This window comes from Danio aesculapii, chromosome 25 (assembly GCF_903798145.1).
Source record: "Danio aesculapii chromosome 25, fDanAes4.1, whole genome shotgun sequence".
Lineage (NCBI taxonomy): Eukaryota > Metazoa > Chordata > Actinopteri > Cypriniformes > Danionidae > Danio > Danio aesculapii.
The window spans coordinates 8,294,892-8,314,364 of record NC_079459.1 but is presented as its reverse complement, the minus strand read 5'-3'; the positions used below and the strand labels follow the sequence as shown (position 1 = coordinate 8,314,364).

General features: G+C 37.1%; 1 protein-coding gene across 2 annotated transcripts in view; it reads left to right on the top strand.

Annotated features, from left to right (window-relative positions):
* The window catches only part of dusp8a (dual specificity phosphatase 8a), a 75,907-nt gene that overhangs the window by 27,290 nt on the left and 29,144 nt on the right, over positions 1–19,473 (top strand). For both annotated transcript variants that reach the window (XM_056451624.1, XM_056451625.1), the window contains exon 3: positions 12,768–12,906. In XM_056451624.1, coding sequence (XP_056307599.1) covers positions 12,768–12,906 — 139 coding nt within the window. The remainder of the gene's footprint in view (positions 1–12,767; positions 12,907–19,473) is intronic.

The window sequence follows — 19,473 nt, the reverse complement described above, 5'->3', positions numbered from 1 at the left end:
AGCTGGTACTGACAGATGGCTATGCAGTCGCCCAGAGCGAAGACAGCCAAATAGGCAGATCTGAAGGATGTACTAGGGATTGAACGGTGGCCTAAGAAAGGAAGCTTATTCTGCAAATCACCCTTTTTTTATTTTTACATGTAGAAACAAATAGATTCAGATTATGGTGTTTGTTTGTGGAAAATTCAAGATGCACTAATAGACCGATCTGAGTTGTTGGCACAGAATTGCCATTTCCATTTTCACTGAACATGATTTCCACCACCGACCCCAACCACTGACCATGATTTTGACTCCAAACAAATCACTGCACTGGGCCCAGAATATCCAGCAATACCACTATCACAATAATCACGGTGCAACTGTACAGATTGCTCATGGTTCCGTTTGTATCACAATTTTAAGGCTGATTTATACTTCTGCGTCGAGTGATCGGTGTGACCTATGGTGCATGCCTTGCGCATAGTCTTGCATTTATACTTCTGCATGCTGTAGCTCTGCGATAACACTTCCAAAATGCTAGCTGGCAGCAGGTTTAATGGTTTAAATTACCTTAATTAGGTTTAAATTACCTTAATGTACAAGAAGCTAAAACGCGCTCATTCTGAGGCGGGAACCGGCGGACGTGCAACAACTTTAATCATAAGGTAAACAAAAGTTTCCATCTGGAGCTCCTTCAAGGGACTCAACACTTGTAAACACTCGCTCCATCGGGCTCGTGGGTCTCAGCAACCCCCACACTCATCACAGCTACCAAGCCGACCAATCCCAGAGCTTGCGCTATGCATCGTGTAACGTGTAGTTCAATTTTTTTGAGAGATGTGCGTCAGCACTTAAATAAGCCTTTTCAGTGATGGTTTCAGTATGGTTCAGTTTATGATATGTTTAGTGAAAAAAAGGACACCGTCAAATCTACAAGGAAAAGCATAAAATAATACAATATCGCAAAGATACTACTAAAATAAACTGTACTTCAGTATCAGTTTTCATGTATCTAACACTAGCTTTCAGCTACAGAAACTGAATGATAAATAATAATAATAATAAATAGGGATATCCCGATCAGGTTTTTTTTGCCCTCGAGTCTGAGGCCAAGTCATTTGATTTTGAGTATCTACCGATACTAAAACCTTGCCGATCTACCGATACCAATCTGATACTTTCTATTAAACATAAAAAGAATAAAGAGGAGCAAAGAAACAGATCCAGGATGTTCCTTATTTTTTATTTAGTTCACCTTATTTTAACATTCAACCACTCTGTTAACAAACGGAGCACTTCTGTGAGGTAGCTTGAACAATCAAGTAATAGATAACATAAATTCTTCACTTTTAGACTTTAGTGCAACAATAAATACAAAAAAAAATCTAATATAAAAACAAACAGCACCTCAACTTAAAATACCCGGCAGGCAATCCCAAGTTTACATATTGTCACAGTTTGCTATGTCTTCGTCAACTTTATAATACCTCCAGACTGCAGACAAACTCGTGCTTTCCACTTCAAGCTGCTTCCGTATTCTACTTTGCCGGCATTTAACCAATAACGTCTCTGCAACAAAGTGATGTCATGCCGCACGTGTTGCTATTTCAGTGTGAAGTCAAGAATGAGGTCTAAGTCTGTGCCACCGCATAGATGTGTTAAAAAATAATAAGAATATACACATACATATTCGAGTCGTGATTAGGAGGTAACGTCCGATTTCGATCGAGTCTGAAAACGCGGGATGGGGCCCAATTTTTGATCACGTGATCGGATCTGGACATCCTTAATAATAAATAATAATAAACTAAATACAGGTTAGACATTATTGAGCTATATAGCTATTCATATATATAAAACACAGCAGAAATAAGTTATTTTCCACTGCACACTGAGAGAGTTACAGACCACACACAAATTCTCAAACGGTTATGTTTTAAAGCATAGCCATTTGAATACTCGTCAAGTCAGGCACGTTGTCGATGACAAAATTATTGGACATAAATGCAAGTTTTAACATTCGTTGACATGTTCAGACTGTGAGTTTTCTCCGCACCTTGAGGTTCAGTGTTTAAATAAGAAAAGCTTATGAATTTAGTTTAAAAAGGAATAGCGACATACAGTGTGGACTTCTGGTCCCATATGCACTCACATGATGTCAAAACAAGGGTAGAATATTATGATGCCGTTAATGACATACCTGGGCAACGCAGTAGCGCAGTAGATAGTGCTGTCACCTCACAGTAAGATGGTTGCTGGTTCGAGCCTCGGCTGGGTCAGTTGGCGTTTCTGTGTGGAGTTTGTATGTTCTCCCTGCGTTCGCGTGGGTTTCCTCCGGGTGCTCTAGTTTCCCCCAAAGTTGGCGGTTCATTCCGCTGTGGCGACCCCAGATTAATAAAGGGACTAAGGCGACAAGGAAATGAATGAATGAATAATGACAAACCTAACTAAATTTAGCTCTTGCTGGTTGTATATTACACATGGACATACATACATTCAAATATCCACAGAGCCAGTTCATCGTGCTTTCCACTTCAAGCTGCTTCCGTATTCTACTTTGCCGGCATTTAACCAATAACGTCTCTGCAACAAAGTGATGTCATGCCACACGTGTTGCTATTTCAGTGTGAAGTCAAGAATGAGGTCTAAGTCTGTGCCACCGCATAGATGTGTTAAAAAATAATAAGAATATACACATACATATTCGAGTCGTGATTAGGAGGTAACGTCCGATTTCGATCGAGTCTGAAAACGCGGGATGGGGCCCAATTTTTGATCACGTGATCGGATCTGGACATCCTTAATAATAAATAATAATAAACTAAATACAGGTTAGACATTATTGAGCTATATAGCTATTCATATATATAAAACACAGCAGAAATAAGTTATTTTCCACTGCACACTGAGAGAGTTACAGACCACACACAAATTCTCGAACGGTTATGTTTTAAAGCATAGCCATTTGAATACTCGTCAAGTCAGGCACGTTGTCGATGACAAAATTATTGGACATAAATGCAAGTTTTAACATTCGTTGACATGTTCAGACTGTGAGTTTTCTCCGCACCTTGAGGTTCAGTGTTTAAATAAGAAAAGCTTATGAATTTAGTTTAAAAAGGAATAGCGACATACAGTGTGGACTTCTGGTCCCATATGCACTCACATGATGTCAAAACAAGGGTAGAATATTATGATGCCGTTAATGACGTACCTGGGCAACGCAGTAGCGCAGTAGATAGTGCTGTCACCTCACAGTAAGATGGTTGCTGGTTCGAGCCTCGGCTGGGTCAGTTGGCGTTTCTGTGTGGAGTTTGTATGTTCTCCCTGCGTTCGCGTGGGTTTCCTCCGGGTGCTCTAGTTTCCCCCAAAGTTGGCGGTTCATTCCGCTGTGGCGACCCCAGATTAATAAAGGGACTAAGGCGACAAGGAAATGAATGAATGAATAATGACAAACCTAACTAAATTTAGCTCTTGCTGGTTGTATATTACACATGGACATACATACATTCAAATATCCACAGAGCCAGTTCATATCGAAATCAAAAGATTGGAAAAAATTCAAAATGCAATTTTTTTTTTTTTTACATTTAAATGCAAAACTGACAAACCTCATTTTACATATGCAAATTGAACCAATGAGGCAGTACCAAATGGTTCAATATTTTGATATATTATAGTATTGTGGCTTCCCTAGTTGCTAAGGCTGTCTGAGGGGGTTGCTAGCTTGTTTTAGGGTAGTGGCTAAATAATACGAGTCTACATCTGAGTCGCTATGATATTCTGATTTGATGATTTGAGATTAGGTCTTTGTTTTAGTGGCATTTTCGGAGGTGCCACTTTACCTATTTTCCTAAAATTTTAAGCCTCAGGTATGAGAAATATATTACACACTTGGTAATTCAACTTGGTTCAGTCTTCAGAAATAATTGAATCAACTTTGCAACACTGACAGTTATTGAACTAAACTGAATCAACATGGAACTTCATTGAAGTAATTAATCGCAAGAATAAATCTCCTGCTGCACATTTTAATTGGAATTTGTGTCATAAATTGTGTCATAAAACAGTTTAGATTTAATTATTTAATGATATTTAATTGTTAATTAATGTGAGGAACAATCTTTTATAAAAGTTATAAAGATAAATATGACAAACCTTTAGCAATATGAATGCTACAAATATACATGCAAGCATCTGAATCACTCCAGTACTAAAGAACTGTACTGTAGCGTCCAAACATATATGCTGATGTGAAAAATAACTCCTGCATTGTTGAACGTGTCCTGAAATGTCCACTGAACGTGTAAAGGGACAGAGAACATACTTGTCAACAAGTTGAATGTTAACAAATGAACCTGTCGAGAACCGAATGGCACCGGTCAAACGGTCACACACGTGATATGTGTCTGTTTTTAAAATCTTGCTGATGTCACTACATGCAAATGTGTTACAGATATCTACATCGACCTTGGTAATATCATGTGGCTCTTGGAAAATGTAGCTTTTCCACAGACTCGTCTTTGTGGTTGACACCTAACTATTACTGAGCCTCCCTCTGTGCCTTGCTTTAGTAATAAGTGGGTACCTAATTACACCCCAAAGCACTGGCACACAGGATTTTCGAGGTGTCTCAGACTATATTTGGAATATTTTAAATGCTACACATTTAAAAGTTTGTGCATATTTCTTCATTATGCACTATGTACACTACCTGACAAAAGTCTTGTCGCCTATCCAAGATTTAGGAACAACAACAAATAATAACTTAAATTAATAACTGACTTCTAGTTGATCATTTGGTATCAGAAGTGACTTATATAAAAGGCAAAGGCCTCTAGGTAACTTATTGTACCAAAATAAAATATGATCATACCTTGATTTTTAATTATTTAATTAGGGCAGTAAGATCCGACTGTGCTGAGACAAAAGTCTTGTCGCTTAACAGAAATAATGTACAGTATAGAATATAAAGGCATCTGTAATGGCAAAGAAAGCGTTCTTGCAGGACTCTCAGTGTTCATCAAGATTCTTTGCATTCATCTTCAGTGCCTCCACATTCATCTCACCCCAGACATACTCAATAATGTTCATACTGGTGACTGGGCTGGCCAATCCTGCAGCACCTTGACCTTCTTTGCTTTCATGAACTTTAATGTTGAGGCTGAATTCTGAGAAGGAGCGCTATCCTGCTGAAGAATTTGCCCTCTCCAGTAATGGACAGCACAAATGTCTTGATACCTTAGGTTGTTGATGTTGCCATCCACTCTGCACATCTCTCACATGTCCCCATACTGAATGTAACCCCAAACCATGATTTTTTCCTTCACCAAATTTCACTGATTTCTGTGAGAATTTTTGTGTCCATGCGGGTTTCAATAGATCTTCTGCAGTATTTGTGAGTACTTAGCGTTTAGTTAAACAGCTAGTAAATTATTTCAGCTCAGAACATTTTTGTGTTTAATAATGTAGATTTGTGGCCATGCAATTAATTAATGGTATAATGTACAATATGTAAGCTTTAGATAAGATGTGTAAGACACTTGTACTACACACAGCAACTGTTTCAGGACAAAAACCTGACAAATGTATTGAAATACAACAATCCAAACTTGAGAATATATAAATTTAGATTTTCACAAACTTAATAATTCAGTTAGTAGGCACAGTGGCTCAGGGGTTAGCACTGTCGCCTCACAGTAAGAAGGTTGCTGGTTCGAGTCCCAGCTGGACCAGTTAGCGCAGTTAGTGGAGTGTGCATGTTCTCCCTGTGTTTGCGTGGGTTTCCTCTGGGTGCTCCAGTTTCCCGCACAGTCCAAAGACATGCAATAAAGGTGACTTGAATAAACTAAATTCGCCGTAGTATATGAGTGTGTGTAAATGTGAGGGTGTTTCTCAGTATTGGTTTGCGGCTTAAAGGGCATCCGCTACGTATATATGCTGGAATAGTTGGTGGTTAGTTTTGCTGTGGCAACCTCTGAATTAGAAATTAAGCCAAAGGAAAATGAATGAATGTTAACCAGAAGGTATTTTGACAATAAGTAATACACATAAATGTGGCAGGATTCGTGTTTGCCCTATAGGTGAACCAGGATTCAGCAGGCCTTCACAGTAGGCTATGCTTCTGAGAGGCCATAATCCCCAGGTGATGATGTCATAGTCTGGATTTAGCCTTCATCCAATTAAGGTGGAACACCTTGTACAGAAAGGGAGGAGCCTGTGGGAGGTAGGAAGATGAGGAGGGAGGCTTAGTTTCTCACTATCCCCTGTCAATCAGTAGCCTCTCTTTAATATCTTATCTAACAACTAAGCTTCACTTGCATAATCGATCAAGGTGAACGAAGAGCGATAGCTAGCTGTGAATGTTTTCCAAGCCCTATAAAACCAGGAGCAAGGTGCTATTATTTAACTTTTATAGTCGAGTTTGGCTGGCAGGGAATGCTCGGTTCTTCCACCCAAGTCCGACCTTCGGCAGGTGACATCATCTTTTAGGCAAACTGCCAAGGTGATGGTGTATTGTACAGACACAGGCTTTCAGTTTCTCACACGTACACCTTCACACCTTCTTACTCACTCATAAATACACCTTGTAGTCACCGGTTGTGCTACAGACTCAGTGCTAATTCTAAATTAAATGATCACTATATTGTCGAACATTGTTTGCTGTTGTTACGAAATCAAAATTTTAGGTAGTTGTGCAGGGGTGATTTTTGTGGCATTTGCAATAATAAAAATATAACAGCAAAAACTAAAAATCCAATAAAGCCAAGTGTTACACATTTAAAATACTATAGTATTAGTAACTATCATGAATTACCACAGTGTATATATATATATATATATATATATATATATATATATATATATATATATATATATATATATATATATATATATACCTCCTCTCCCTCAGTCATCTTTCCATCAAGTTAATTTCTCGTGTCAAATTTCTCGGGTTAGCGACATCACCGACCAAAGCGAGAGGTGGCAGTAACGCACCAAATGGTTTGTTGTTGATCGGCAAAAAACGGGTAGAAGTCGTCATTCTTGCCGTCATATGACTTCATTTTCATCAGCTAGACACTGGCCTCACAGCTCCGTGAATGCCAGTGCCTTCACTTACTGATCCGCAATCGGTAAATGTAGCTTGTGTGGATGCTACTGCGCTACTTGATTAAAAAAAATAGCTTTGCTACTGAAAAGCTATTTGATTTCGAAAGTAGCAATGCGACCGCCACGCTACTGAGAAATGTAGTTATAGCAGAATAGCACCGCTTTAATAAATGGCCTTAGCAGAAGGCATTGTGCATATCAAAAACAGGCAAAGCAACAGATTAATATTATTCAACATATCCCAGATTTTTAAAGATCTTAAATTTTTAGATAACCCCATTTGTAATCTTTAACATTTTCATAAGTAACTGTAATTTAATTACACATTTTTTTTCTCAGTAACTGTAATGAATTACTGTTACTTTTATTTTGTAATTAAATCATGTTTTGCCGTTTCATGTAACTAGTTACTCCCCAACACTGCTAACAACCCACCTCATAAAAACTAGATGTTACGAAACACCAACATGGTGCGGCTAAAAAATGCAGGTTGTGCTCCCATTAAAGGCAAGTTCTGCCTTGTATCCATTGCAATCAACGTTTTATGTTTTGTGAAATTAATTTTCGTTATTGTTCGCACTGTTTCCTCCTTTTTCAACAGCATTTGGAAGATCTGAATTACACTCTAGCGCCACATTGCTGTAATGGCCATATGGTGATATTGCAGGGTCTTAAAGTAAACATGGTCTTATTAACAACAATCTGTATAGTTTTAATTATCATTATAGTTTAACGTACAGCCCTGCTTCTTTTTTCTACTAACATGCAGGTTGTGCTCCCTTAAAAAGCAAGTTCTGCCTTGTATTCATTGCAATCTACGACAATCTTAGTTTTGTTTTGTGAAACTTTCCCAAACATACAAGTTTAAATCAATTTTCGTTATCATTTGTTTCCTTTTTATTCAACAGCATTGGGGAGAGCTGAATTACACTCTAGTGCCACATCGCTGTAGTGGTCAAATGGTGATATTACAGGGTCTTAAACTTAGGTCATGTGATCAAACGACTACTCGACAACTGGAATATTTGTCCACAAGTTTTTATTGCCAACATTGTTAACTAATCGTTCCAGTCCAAAATGAACACTAGCACGATTAGTTTTATTTATTATATGACAACACAACACACTGTATTAGAGGAAGTGTTTGGTAAAATAATATTAATAAAATAAATGTGTGTGCACTTCTATCCTGAATTAGCTAAAGAGAGAGCTTTAAAGGGCCACGAAACCCCCCTGTCTCAGCAGGGTTTTTTCACACCTCTAGTTTGAAAAAGTGAGGAAAGTGGGTGTGTTTAGCTCTGTTTAGGTGGGAGTGTCAGGGGAGTGAAAGAGAAAAGTTTTTGCATAAAAAATGGAGTTTCCGTTTGCACACGCGCTGATTTTCACAGATTCAAAACAAACACAGACACAGGGGAGAAAGACAGTGACCGTGTTTAGATAGAGAACAGTACTCAAATTATTTGCCAAATTATTAAATTTACGACTTTAACTGCAGTTTGGCACTTTCACTTTCATTCAGGAACATTTCATGCATCGTGTGTGTGTATTATCCTGTCACGAAATACAGCAAAAATCCTACACGACGGTAATAGTTTGATTAAGGTGTTTACACGTTTACATTTGGAGAGCAGCATTTACAGTGGATCTTTCAGTCTATGAGATCGTACTATAATATTGCAGTGATATTAACGTACTGTTAACTGAGTAACTAAATCATTTTGACAAAGGTATGTCTTTAAAAACTGAAAGTGTATTGCTGACAATACGAACTGACTTTGCCATCTGAATAAACAAACAAAGAACACCTATCACACGCACTTACCAAACAGGACAATCAACATCAACTGGAGCTGTGTCATTTTCAAAGGAGACTAGCGGCAAATCCAAAATTCACCATTTGCAGATGCGAAAAGCTCTTGGGTAAAAATATTTCTTATAAAAACATTTTTGTGCACTCTCATAGCAGGAAACAAAACAAAACCTTCGTTGCAGCACATTTATAAACAAAACACTGACGACCCGTGTCTCCAAATTCTTGTTCTTCCACTTGTTTTGGCAACACAACGTGGCGTCTCACTGCCGTCTAAACACTGTAACAGGTAAAAACTTTCTTCGAAGCTATCGTGCATATTAATGAAGTTGCACCTCATTCACAATAGAGTGCGCTGAATGGTTTGAACCAAGTCTTTCTCATGAATTAATGCTGCACACTCAGAGACGTCACGATGTACTCGCAGTACATCCACTCTCCACACTGGATTACACGCAAGGATCTAATCGCCGTGACGCAGCTTCAACAATTCGTTTCAAACCGGAAGAACGATTTTGCTCAAAATAATGCAAAAACAACCAATTTTCACTTTTTTGTGAAATATGTGTCCTAATAGTGTTTTTAGCAGCGTGGGACACATATATGACTGTCAACAGTTCAAAAAATGTGTTTTGGTGTTTCGTGACCCTTTAATGGATGGTTTTGCAAGATCTTTAGAAAATAGCAACTTTTTTTTTCACCTAATTCCCAATGTTTTGGGCTTCATTCCCTGTTCATTGGGCAAAGAAACAATGGCATTCCTGTATAATGCAATGGCAATGCAGTTTTTGCCATACACCAGTTTATTTAATTAATCATCTATTATTATCAGTTTTTGCTTTTTTGCATGACTGTCCTCTTCTCATCCCATTCTCCTCCATCTTTCTGCATCTTCTTCCTCTGCCACTGCCCCCGATTGGTCTCTCCTCCTCTCTTTGGGTTTTCTCCAGTAGTGCTCCAGTATTGTAGTGAGTCATTCTGCAGCAGCTCCGGCTGATGGTCATGTGATTAAAAACTGCCTGACAACATTGAGACAGCCAGACTCGCGTGCAGCCACACACAGCTTCACGCTCCTGCTGCATCACAAACGCACACACATAAGCGCATCACAAAGTGCATGCACTCTGATTTGGCTTTTGCGCACTGGTGCATGCGCTAGAGCCTCGCCATCGTCACTTTATGTGCCAAAGATGTGCTTTTTCTGCAAATGATTCACATATGGAGAAGAAATTTTAGAAAATTTACTTGCATGATTTCTGTTTAGTATTCTACAGCATTGTAAAAAGAGCTAAATCACATTAAAACATTACAGTGTTTCTTAAAATGCACTATACAAAAGAGCAAAAGTGTTGATATCCAATTAAAATTAGTTATATTGTAGTATATTGTATTGTTAGTCTTTCAGCCTTATAAACATGTAATGGAATATATTTTACTCAGTTACATATGTTGAATGTATTGTGCTATATATTGTACATACAATATAATATATTGTTGCAAACAATATTCATTTATGTATTCTGTATGTATTGTTATTTTGCTGTATGTATTGTTATTTTAAGACTGCAGTACATATTAGATATTAGATATATCTAGATATATATATATATACTCACCAGCTACTTTATCAGGTACACCTTCCTAGTATCGGGTTGGACCCCCTTTTGCCTTCAGAACTGCCTTAATCCTTTGTCAGAGCTTTGTCACGCCTATCCTCAGGCCTTTACACTGGCTCCTAGTTACATTCAGAATACATTTTAAAGTATTAATAATTGTCTATAAATCACTAAATGGCCTTAATACATTACATTGAATACAAACCAAATAGATCACTCAGATCTTTAGGATCATATAAACTAGAAGTTCCAACTCCCCCCGCTGCTGGAATCAGCTTCCAGAAATGAACAGATGTGCTCCAACATTAGGCACATTCAAATCAAAACTGAAAACACATCTGTTTAGCTGTGCCTTTACTAAATGAGCACTGTGCTACATCCCACAGATCACACTATTATGTTTTTCTCTTCTTTTTAATTAATTTATTACCTATTTTAACACATTTTTATCTGTTTTTTAATCTTTTTAATTATTTGGTTTTATTTTCTTATACTTTTACTTTTATTCCTGTTTATGTAAAGCACTTTGAATTGCCACTGTGTATGAATGTGCCTATATAAATAAACTTGCCTTGCCTTTGTGGCATAAATTCAACAATGTACTGGAAATATTCCTCAGAGATTTTGGTCCATATTGACATGATATCATTACGCAGCTGCACATCCATGATGCCAATGTCCCGTTCTACCACATCCCAAAGGTGCTCGATAGGTCGATTGGATTTACATGTGGTGACTGTGGAGGCCATTTGAGTACAGTGAACTCATTATCATGTTCAAGAAACCAGTCTGAGATGATTCGCGATATATGACATGGCTTGTTATCCTGCTGGAAGTAGCCATCAGATGATGGGTACACAGTGGTCATAAAGAGATGGATATGATCAGCAAGAATACTCAGGTAGGCTGTGGCAGACACAATGCTCAGTTGGTACTAATGGGCCCAAAGTGTGTCAAGAAAATATCCCCCACACCATTACACCACCACCACCAGCCTGAACCATTGATAAAAGGCAGGATGGATCCACGCTTTCCTGTTGTTGATGCCCAATTTCGACCCTACCATCCGAATGTCTCAGCAGAAATAGAGACTCATCTGACCAGGCAATGTTTTTCCAATCATATATTGTCCAATTTTGATGAGCCTGAGCAAATTGTAGCCTTAGTTTCCTGTTCTTAGCTGACAGAAGTGGCACCCGGTATGGTCTTCTGCTGCTGTAGCCCATCTGCCTCAAGGTTGGATGTGTGGTGTGTTCAAAGAGGCTCTTCTGCACACCTCGGTTGTAATGAGTGGTTGTTTGAGTTACTGTTGCCTTTCTATCAGCTCGACCCAGTCTGGCCATTCTCCTCTGATCTCTGGCATCAACAAGGCATGTGTGCCCACAGAACTGCCAATCACTGGATATTTTCTCTTTTTGGGACCATTCTCTGTAAACCCTAGAGATGGTTGTGTGTGAAAATCCCAGGAGATCAGCAGTTTCTGAAATACTCAGTCCAGCCTGTCTTGCACCAACAACCATGCCACGTTCAAAGTCATTTAAATCACCTTTCTTCTCCATTCTGATGCTCGGTTTGAACTGCAGCAGATCGTCTAGATCATGTCTGCATGCCTAAATGCATTGAGATGCTGCCATGGGTTTGGCTAAAAAGTATAGATTAACATTATACTTAAATATCAGTTTATATTTTCCGAAACAACTAACCACAGAGTTTGCAGTATACAACACACTTTGTGGTAATTCTTTGAATTAATCTGCACAAGCCAAAAGAAATAATGAAAATCAAAAGGACAAGACTGCCTCTCTACTGAACAAACATTACTGATTTTCATTTTATTTAACTTTTTGTATTTATGAGGGAAAAGCTTTTGTTATGGATGTGACAGATGTGAAATTGGCACTAGTGTGATCAAATATAGTAGTTTGAAAGCATTGACAAACACATGTTTGAGTATTTATTACAGTACTGTAAAATACAAGCCTATACAAAACAAAACTTAGAAAAAGTTTCACTTTTTCATAGCAAGGTTGACATTTGCATGGACTTGCTCATCTACAATTGGGCAATACATATTTTTCTACAATATACAATATGTAATACATACAGCAATATGTCATCATTGCAGCTTTTGCTATATTATGAAAATAAACAGATTCCTGTTTGCATTGCAGTTTATTCTTACAGCTGCACTGTTGTGGGTCTGTGACATCTGCTGATACACTCCTGTGTCTGTTTGTGCACTGAAGGTCGACCTGGGCCGCAGACAGGAAGTGGTGGTGTACGATCAGAGCACCAAGGACGCCGGTCAGCTTTCCAAAGACAGCTTCGTCCACATCCTCCTGAGCAAGCTGGATAGCACCTTCCACAGGGTGTCTCTGCTTACAGGTACAGAACATCAGCGTTTCCTTACTTAAAGTCAGCGTGAACATAAAGTTTGTGAAAGACTTTTTTCAGTATGCTGGTGTACTTTTAACTGAAAGTAAGTAGGGGCAGGGCTTTCATTTTGTGCATCATTCCCTCAACAAACTAACTCTAGGTTAGTAGAGTATCCAAAGTCTTCACTCAAGTAAAAGTACATTTAATATGTTACCCAAAAATTTTACTCACGTAATTATAATGAAGTAAATGTAATTTGTTATCACCAACACATTGGCAAATTGTGAATATGTAGCCCTCTATACATTTCTGGAGAGCACGAATTATGTAGCCAAAGGTATGTATGGCTGGATTTCGTCTTTAAAACGAATGCTAAAGTGCGGTATGACTCCGCCGACATCTTCTGTTCTTTTTAGCGCTACCGGCTAAGCCTCCTTGTGGAGGGCATTTCCGCTGTTACAAGTTTGCCCAGTGACTCGATGCGTACGACAGAGAACTTGAGATGCAGAGCAGAGTCAACAGGGTTCGGTTCTGGAAAAGAACTGTTCCTGAAAGCAGGTAAAACAAAAACAAAAGGCAAAAAAGTAAATAAACAAGTAAAAAACAGGGTGAGAATGTAGTAAGTGTGGTAAAAATCAGGCGGCCAGGACGGCTTTTATTTTTCTGGATTGCTTTAGAAAACACTATTGGTTGGGTTTAGGGAAAGTGGTGGGTGGTAGTATCGGTTGGTCAGTCAGTCAGTCGACAGTGGCCTCTGGTGGATATACATAAGAATAAAAGGTGAATAACGAATAGCATCTAATTTATTTGCTGCTAATGTGTACTATTTCTTTTTTCTTTTGTAAATATTAATAATATAACATATTACTGACCGTTTAACTGTTTAATCACAAAGAAGCAGCTCCAGATAAACATATTAGTCATTTGGATGTTGGGGGGTCAACTGAGAAGAACCGCCCCTCCAAACATGGAAGCAAATCAGATTTTGACCAAAACAAATGTTTATTTTTTTTGTTGTTTTTTTTTTGTGGACGGATCAGTTATTCACCTAAAGAAAAGCAATGTGCGCTAGCTAAATAAACATTGTAAATATTGATTTCAACACTAATCAGCAGGGGTCTCATTTATAAACATGGCGTACACACAAAACAAGAGCAGAAACTAGCACTGTATTAGTGTACTACTTTTATTTTCATACTTAAATTTGCCAACATGACTTTCATGTATTTTTTTTAATCATTATTTCGTATGGTATAACTAGGCCCACACAGAATCTGCGCACGCAGAATTGCACAGATTTCCGCAGATTTTTAGCCCATCATTGATTCTGTTCATTTACTTATGTAAATTTATATTTATTCAGTTTTTAAATTTATTTCAGTATTATTATCGATTAATATGAAAATATTCATATGATTTATTTACAATACAGTTTGTAAAGTTATATTTTCTGTCTTTTAGTAGATATGTTATATGTGAGAATTGCTTTGTTTACCAAATGATGTTGATTTAATTTGATTTGCATTGTAAATATTAAATAAAAGTTTTTTTTAAAAAGTATTATTTTTTAATTTCATATATTAAGTTTTTAGTTTTGATACTCCCAAAATAATTCCACACAAATCCGCAGATTCTGTGCAGAAATCGGAAAAAATGTCCGCATATTCTGTCTGGCTCTAGGTATAACTAATTATTTACACACTAGTCTTATTTTAAAAGAGGGCTTAACATCAAGCTATGTGCTTCTCGACAGTGTCATCTTTAAATCTGCATGAGATCTTTCATTTTCAATGGATTATGACTAGCTTTCAGGATTTTAGCATTCATCAACTGGGAGAAAAAAACGTTTGTAGTCATTCCTCTGGGTCTTATAGTTGTAGTAGCTATTATTTAACACTGTGAATGATTTTTAGTGAATGATTTTTAATATCTTTTATTGTCAGATTGTTTTCCTGCTTGGTGTGAACGAGACTTAAGTAAACATATTTAACTTAAATATTGATTTAATTGAACCACTTTAAATCATCATATGATCCATAATCATTAATAAATAAATAAATAAATAAGAATTTATTCTACAGTGCGTTCACTTTTAGGTAGGTTTCAACACAAAATTGTATATATCAGGCTGCAGGAGAGACTTTGGAAGGTGTTGGTCTGTTTACCACCAGCAGATGGCGAATCTTACATCACCAATTCTCAAACACACTCCTGCTTTAAAGTGTCATTCCCTTACATTTACTTTACATGTTTCTGTCTCCCTTTTTTATCGTTTCCCCCAAGGCTCCGTCTTGTCCGTGTTTTTTTTTTTTTTTGTGCTCTGTGAAAATGAATCCGAGGCCTTGATGATTTATGTCGTTTACCGACAGACATTTTTGTTATGTCATCATGTTAGGAATGTGCACACTCGACTGGTCAGGTTCTTGTTTTGTACCATGCCGTTGACTAGTAAAAACAGTCTAGTTTCCTATTGAAACTCACTTAAATCTCTTCTTCATGTTACTTTTTAATAAGTGTATATTGGTCATTTAAATAGCAGTGCTGCATGCATGACGTTTAGTATTGTTAGGGGTTAAAACCCAGAAAATATTTGTATATTTTTGGCTAAATGATAGTACAGAGGTTGTCAGACACATTTGAGCATTCAGCATTTACTTATGTCAAATCTGAGAAATCCCTTTAGTCTGTTCGAGCTAAATATTTAAAAATGTTAATACATATACAGTGCTCAGCATATATGAAATTAAAATATTTGAAATATTTTTATCCATATAGGCAATGTATTTTGGTGCATTTAAACAAAACAGATTTTTTTAAACAAAGATATTTATTCAAATAATATTTTAGTCACCGAACATATTTAAAAATTGAAGGATAATACAATTAAATTCAAGCAAAATATTGCAAAAAAATTACAACCTACAAAATTTATACAAAATATTTCCTTTTTTGTTTCTCTTGATTTTTCCTCTTTTTTTTTTTTAAAAAATTGTATTTAGTATTTTTCTATAATGTATAAATTTTGTTGGTGGACCAACTAGTTTGTGGACCGCTATCGTAAGTTATTTTGATAGATAAGCTCCAGATTTGGCTTCAGTACCGACTAATCTAATGTATAGACAAATAAACGGTTTGTAAACATTCAGGATGTGCACGCAGCGAGGTTACAGAAAAAAATGGGAGCGCTAGCATTTACAGCGAGGGAATCACTTCTGATGCGGTACAGTTTGTTGTTGTCTTAGAAATAAGTTATATTGATTACATATTATTTACATAATGCTTTCAGCGTATTATAACAGCTTGTCACCCAGTGATAAGCACAGCTATTCAGCAAAATTAACGTTAAAGTGAGCGGCGTTCGTCTGACAGGTCTATTTGCGATAGCATTCCCAATGGATATTGGATATGATGAAATGGCCAAGCATCCAGCCCGAAATATACAACTTTGGCAGGTTTGTATGGCAGGGTATGTGAACTTACATGTTTTCATTTTATTCTAAGCATTCAGTGTCCGCAAGTTTAATTAACTATATTTAACTGTTTTTGCTGAAAACATTGCTGCAATCAAAAACGAGTAATGTGTATGATTCAGCATAGCGTGAACTTACCTGATATGAAATGAGAACTGCAGAGTCAAGCAATTTTAATTAGGTCGTCACTCCATTCAGCTACCTTTTAGCCAAAGACGTCTGCGGTTGGCATTAAAAGCAGTGTGGTGCACGGTAAAAGTTAAGTTTTCTATTTTTGGAATTTAGCATCCTACCGCACAACATTGCAAGCGGTCTTTTTTTGCAACTGGGGACCCGTGTGATGTCATGTGTGACGTAGGTTGGTAATTCCTCTATATGCACAAATATAATATTGTATTATATTTCCTATTAAAAATATGAATTTAAAAGATAGATTTGTCAGGGGTGTACTTTTATATGCGGAGCACTGTACATACATGTCAACCTTGGGATGTGAAAATAAGGGATAACCAGCATGTTTATTTAGCTTTCATATGTTACATAAATAGCACTATAAAAAAATAACTTAAGTCGTGGCCAGATCACACGATTGTGTCACAATTTTGGCTCGATTTCCTTGATGTATGCTGTCATAGGGAGTCGTAAATGACAAATGGGTGTCGTGACACAAGATTCAATCGTTTCTTCTCGTGTATTGTGGCATAGTTCACGACAACCGATACCATGTCTGCAATGCCTCATGAAACCATTGCAGAAAGTCTAGCATGTTTAATTTTTTACGACAGTTCCATCACATGGGTGACACTGGGCAATAGGAGCACATAATTTCCCAATTACATCCTCGGGTGCTGCCCTTAATCTGTGGGTCAGGTAATCAAAAAACAGGCTCCATGTTTACTTATGGGTGGGTCTCGGGTGGATAAGATCAATCATTGGTTATGCAAACTTTAACTACTTTCTCTAAAATAGTAGTTGTAAGCAATTTTCAAGGAGTTTCTGAGTTCTCTTAGCCTTCCGACCGAATTCGTTCTTCCGAGGTAATCTGGAAACATGTTCAGTGCTGCTAATACATTGTAAAATCCTGTCTTGCTCATTCAAATTACTTGATTAAACTAATTAAATTGAAACTCACCGGCAATAGATTTCTCTAAAGCTATGAATACTTCACTATAATTATATTTAGGCTAGATTTCATTTTATTTAACAAACCAGCTTGTGCTTTGATGCTGAAGCATTTTGAAGCACATCACCTCAGATGTTATTCGTTATTCTTGTTTATCTAGTAGATAACTGATCAACAAAAAATAAATTAAATTTAAGATAGAAATTATACCAAACAAAATTTGTTTCAAAAATATATTTTTTCCAAGAAAAATATGCTAATAATTTTTTTTGTTTGTGCCCATCCACTAGTCAGTTGTGCAGGTGGATGATTTGTTCCGCTCTGTGGAAAATAAGGATTTAATTAATGCTCCACTGTAATTGTTGTATCACAAACCTCTGTCATATATTTGCTATACTTTAAATATGTCACTGTTTTGCATTGAGCATCTGATTTTGCTTGGTGCTGATGTGCTTTCATTCTCTCCGTCTCACTCGGGGCAAGTTCAGGTAAGGGAGTGTTTAATAAGCAACTTATGGCTGACAGATATACATTCAGATTTAAAAGAAAGTATCTTTATATTAAAAAGGAAATATACTTTTGATCTTATCAATGTCATAACGGATGCCCTTAAATAATGTAGCTTAGTTGTCAGCAAGTATCAGTGTTTATTGAGATTGACAAAAGATTGAAAAAACATTGAAATTAAGATAAGAAATACTGTTATAGCAACACTTGCGACTACTTTGGGAAATAATGCTCATCGGGATGTCACGGGATGACTGATCATGAAGGAACGTGTAGTCTGGCACATTTGTTACCCACGACAAGTTGAGATTTTATTAAGACAAAATCACATAATCTGACATAGTGGCTTTTGTAAACGATAATAAAAATCGTGTGATCTGACCAGGGCTTTACACTTATACACTTTTTTTTCTTTCTTCTTCTGTGCATGCTCGCTATAATTATTTCTGGTTAACATTGACTGTCATAGCAAAGTTTGTCTCTCAAAGAGATGAGTCTGTAGAAAGTCTCACAGTAGGCACTTTTCTATGTGATGCTCTTCTAGCTTACTACTAAGCGGCTTGTTCCAAATATGTCAGCAGGAAAAAAGAAGCCCGAATTTATTTCAGTCAGGATTTGAGAACTTTCGGCACTTCTGCAAATGGTTGATTATGTGGCTGCTTGCGCTGAAGCATCTGTCATTTTTAAAGCCTAAGATCTCCTTGAGTCACGTTCAATGTTTTTCAAGTAAGCCTCTGAAACCTTAAATTAGAAATGTGTCACACTGGAATTGGGAAGTTAACACGGTCATCATCGCAGAGGCTGACGCAGCGTGAATTAGATTTTGTAAAAATATCATTCCTAATCTGTACATAAACCACTGAATGGAATGGAATGGAATGCACTGTAGCAATACAAGCTGTTTCCATTCATAGATGCAAATTAGACTGGAATATCAGCCTAAAACTGGAATATTGCATGACATGTTCATGAATAAAGCACCGTTTCCATCCAATGAGTCAATGAGGACAAAATCGTCACTTCCTGAGAAACTAGCGCCAAATACAGTGGCAGATTTAGGAAAAGGCAGGGGCCAAGGTGGAGCCAAGATGCTGCTATTTAAAAAAAACTGATTTTTTTTAGACGGGATGTTTGTGTTATAGCTATATGAGATATCAGGTCACGTTAACCGAAGATTTTTGATAGATTTCCATCATTCTGACAGATTTGCCCTCAGAAATGTTTTGTAACCTGCTTATAGTGATAAAAAAGCACAGTAATTTTAAACAGTAAGCGTCTTTGTTGCAACGTAAATGACAGTACACAACCCGTCTTTGCTTTCAATATCGATTCTGACACCCACATTGGCTTTTTTTTTTTTTTACATAAAACGGTTAATATATTGTATTTAGAAACTACATAACACCACTGCTTTGTACAATGCGGCTTTTTTTTTACAAACATATTCAAATGTTGTATTCAAAGCACAACAAAATT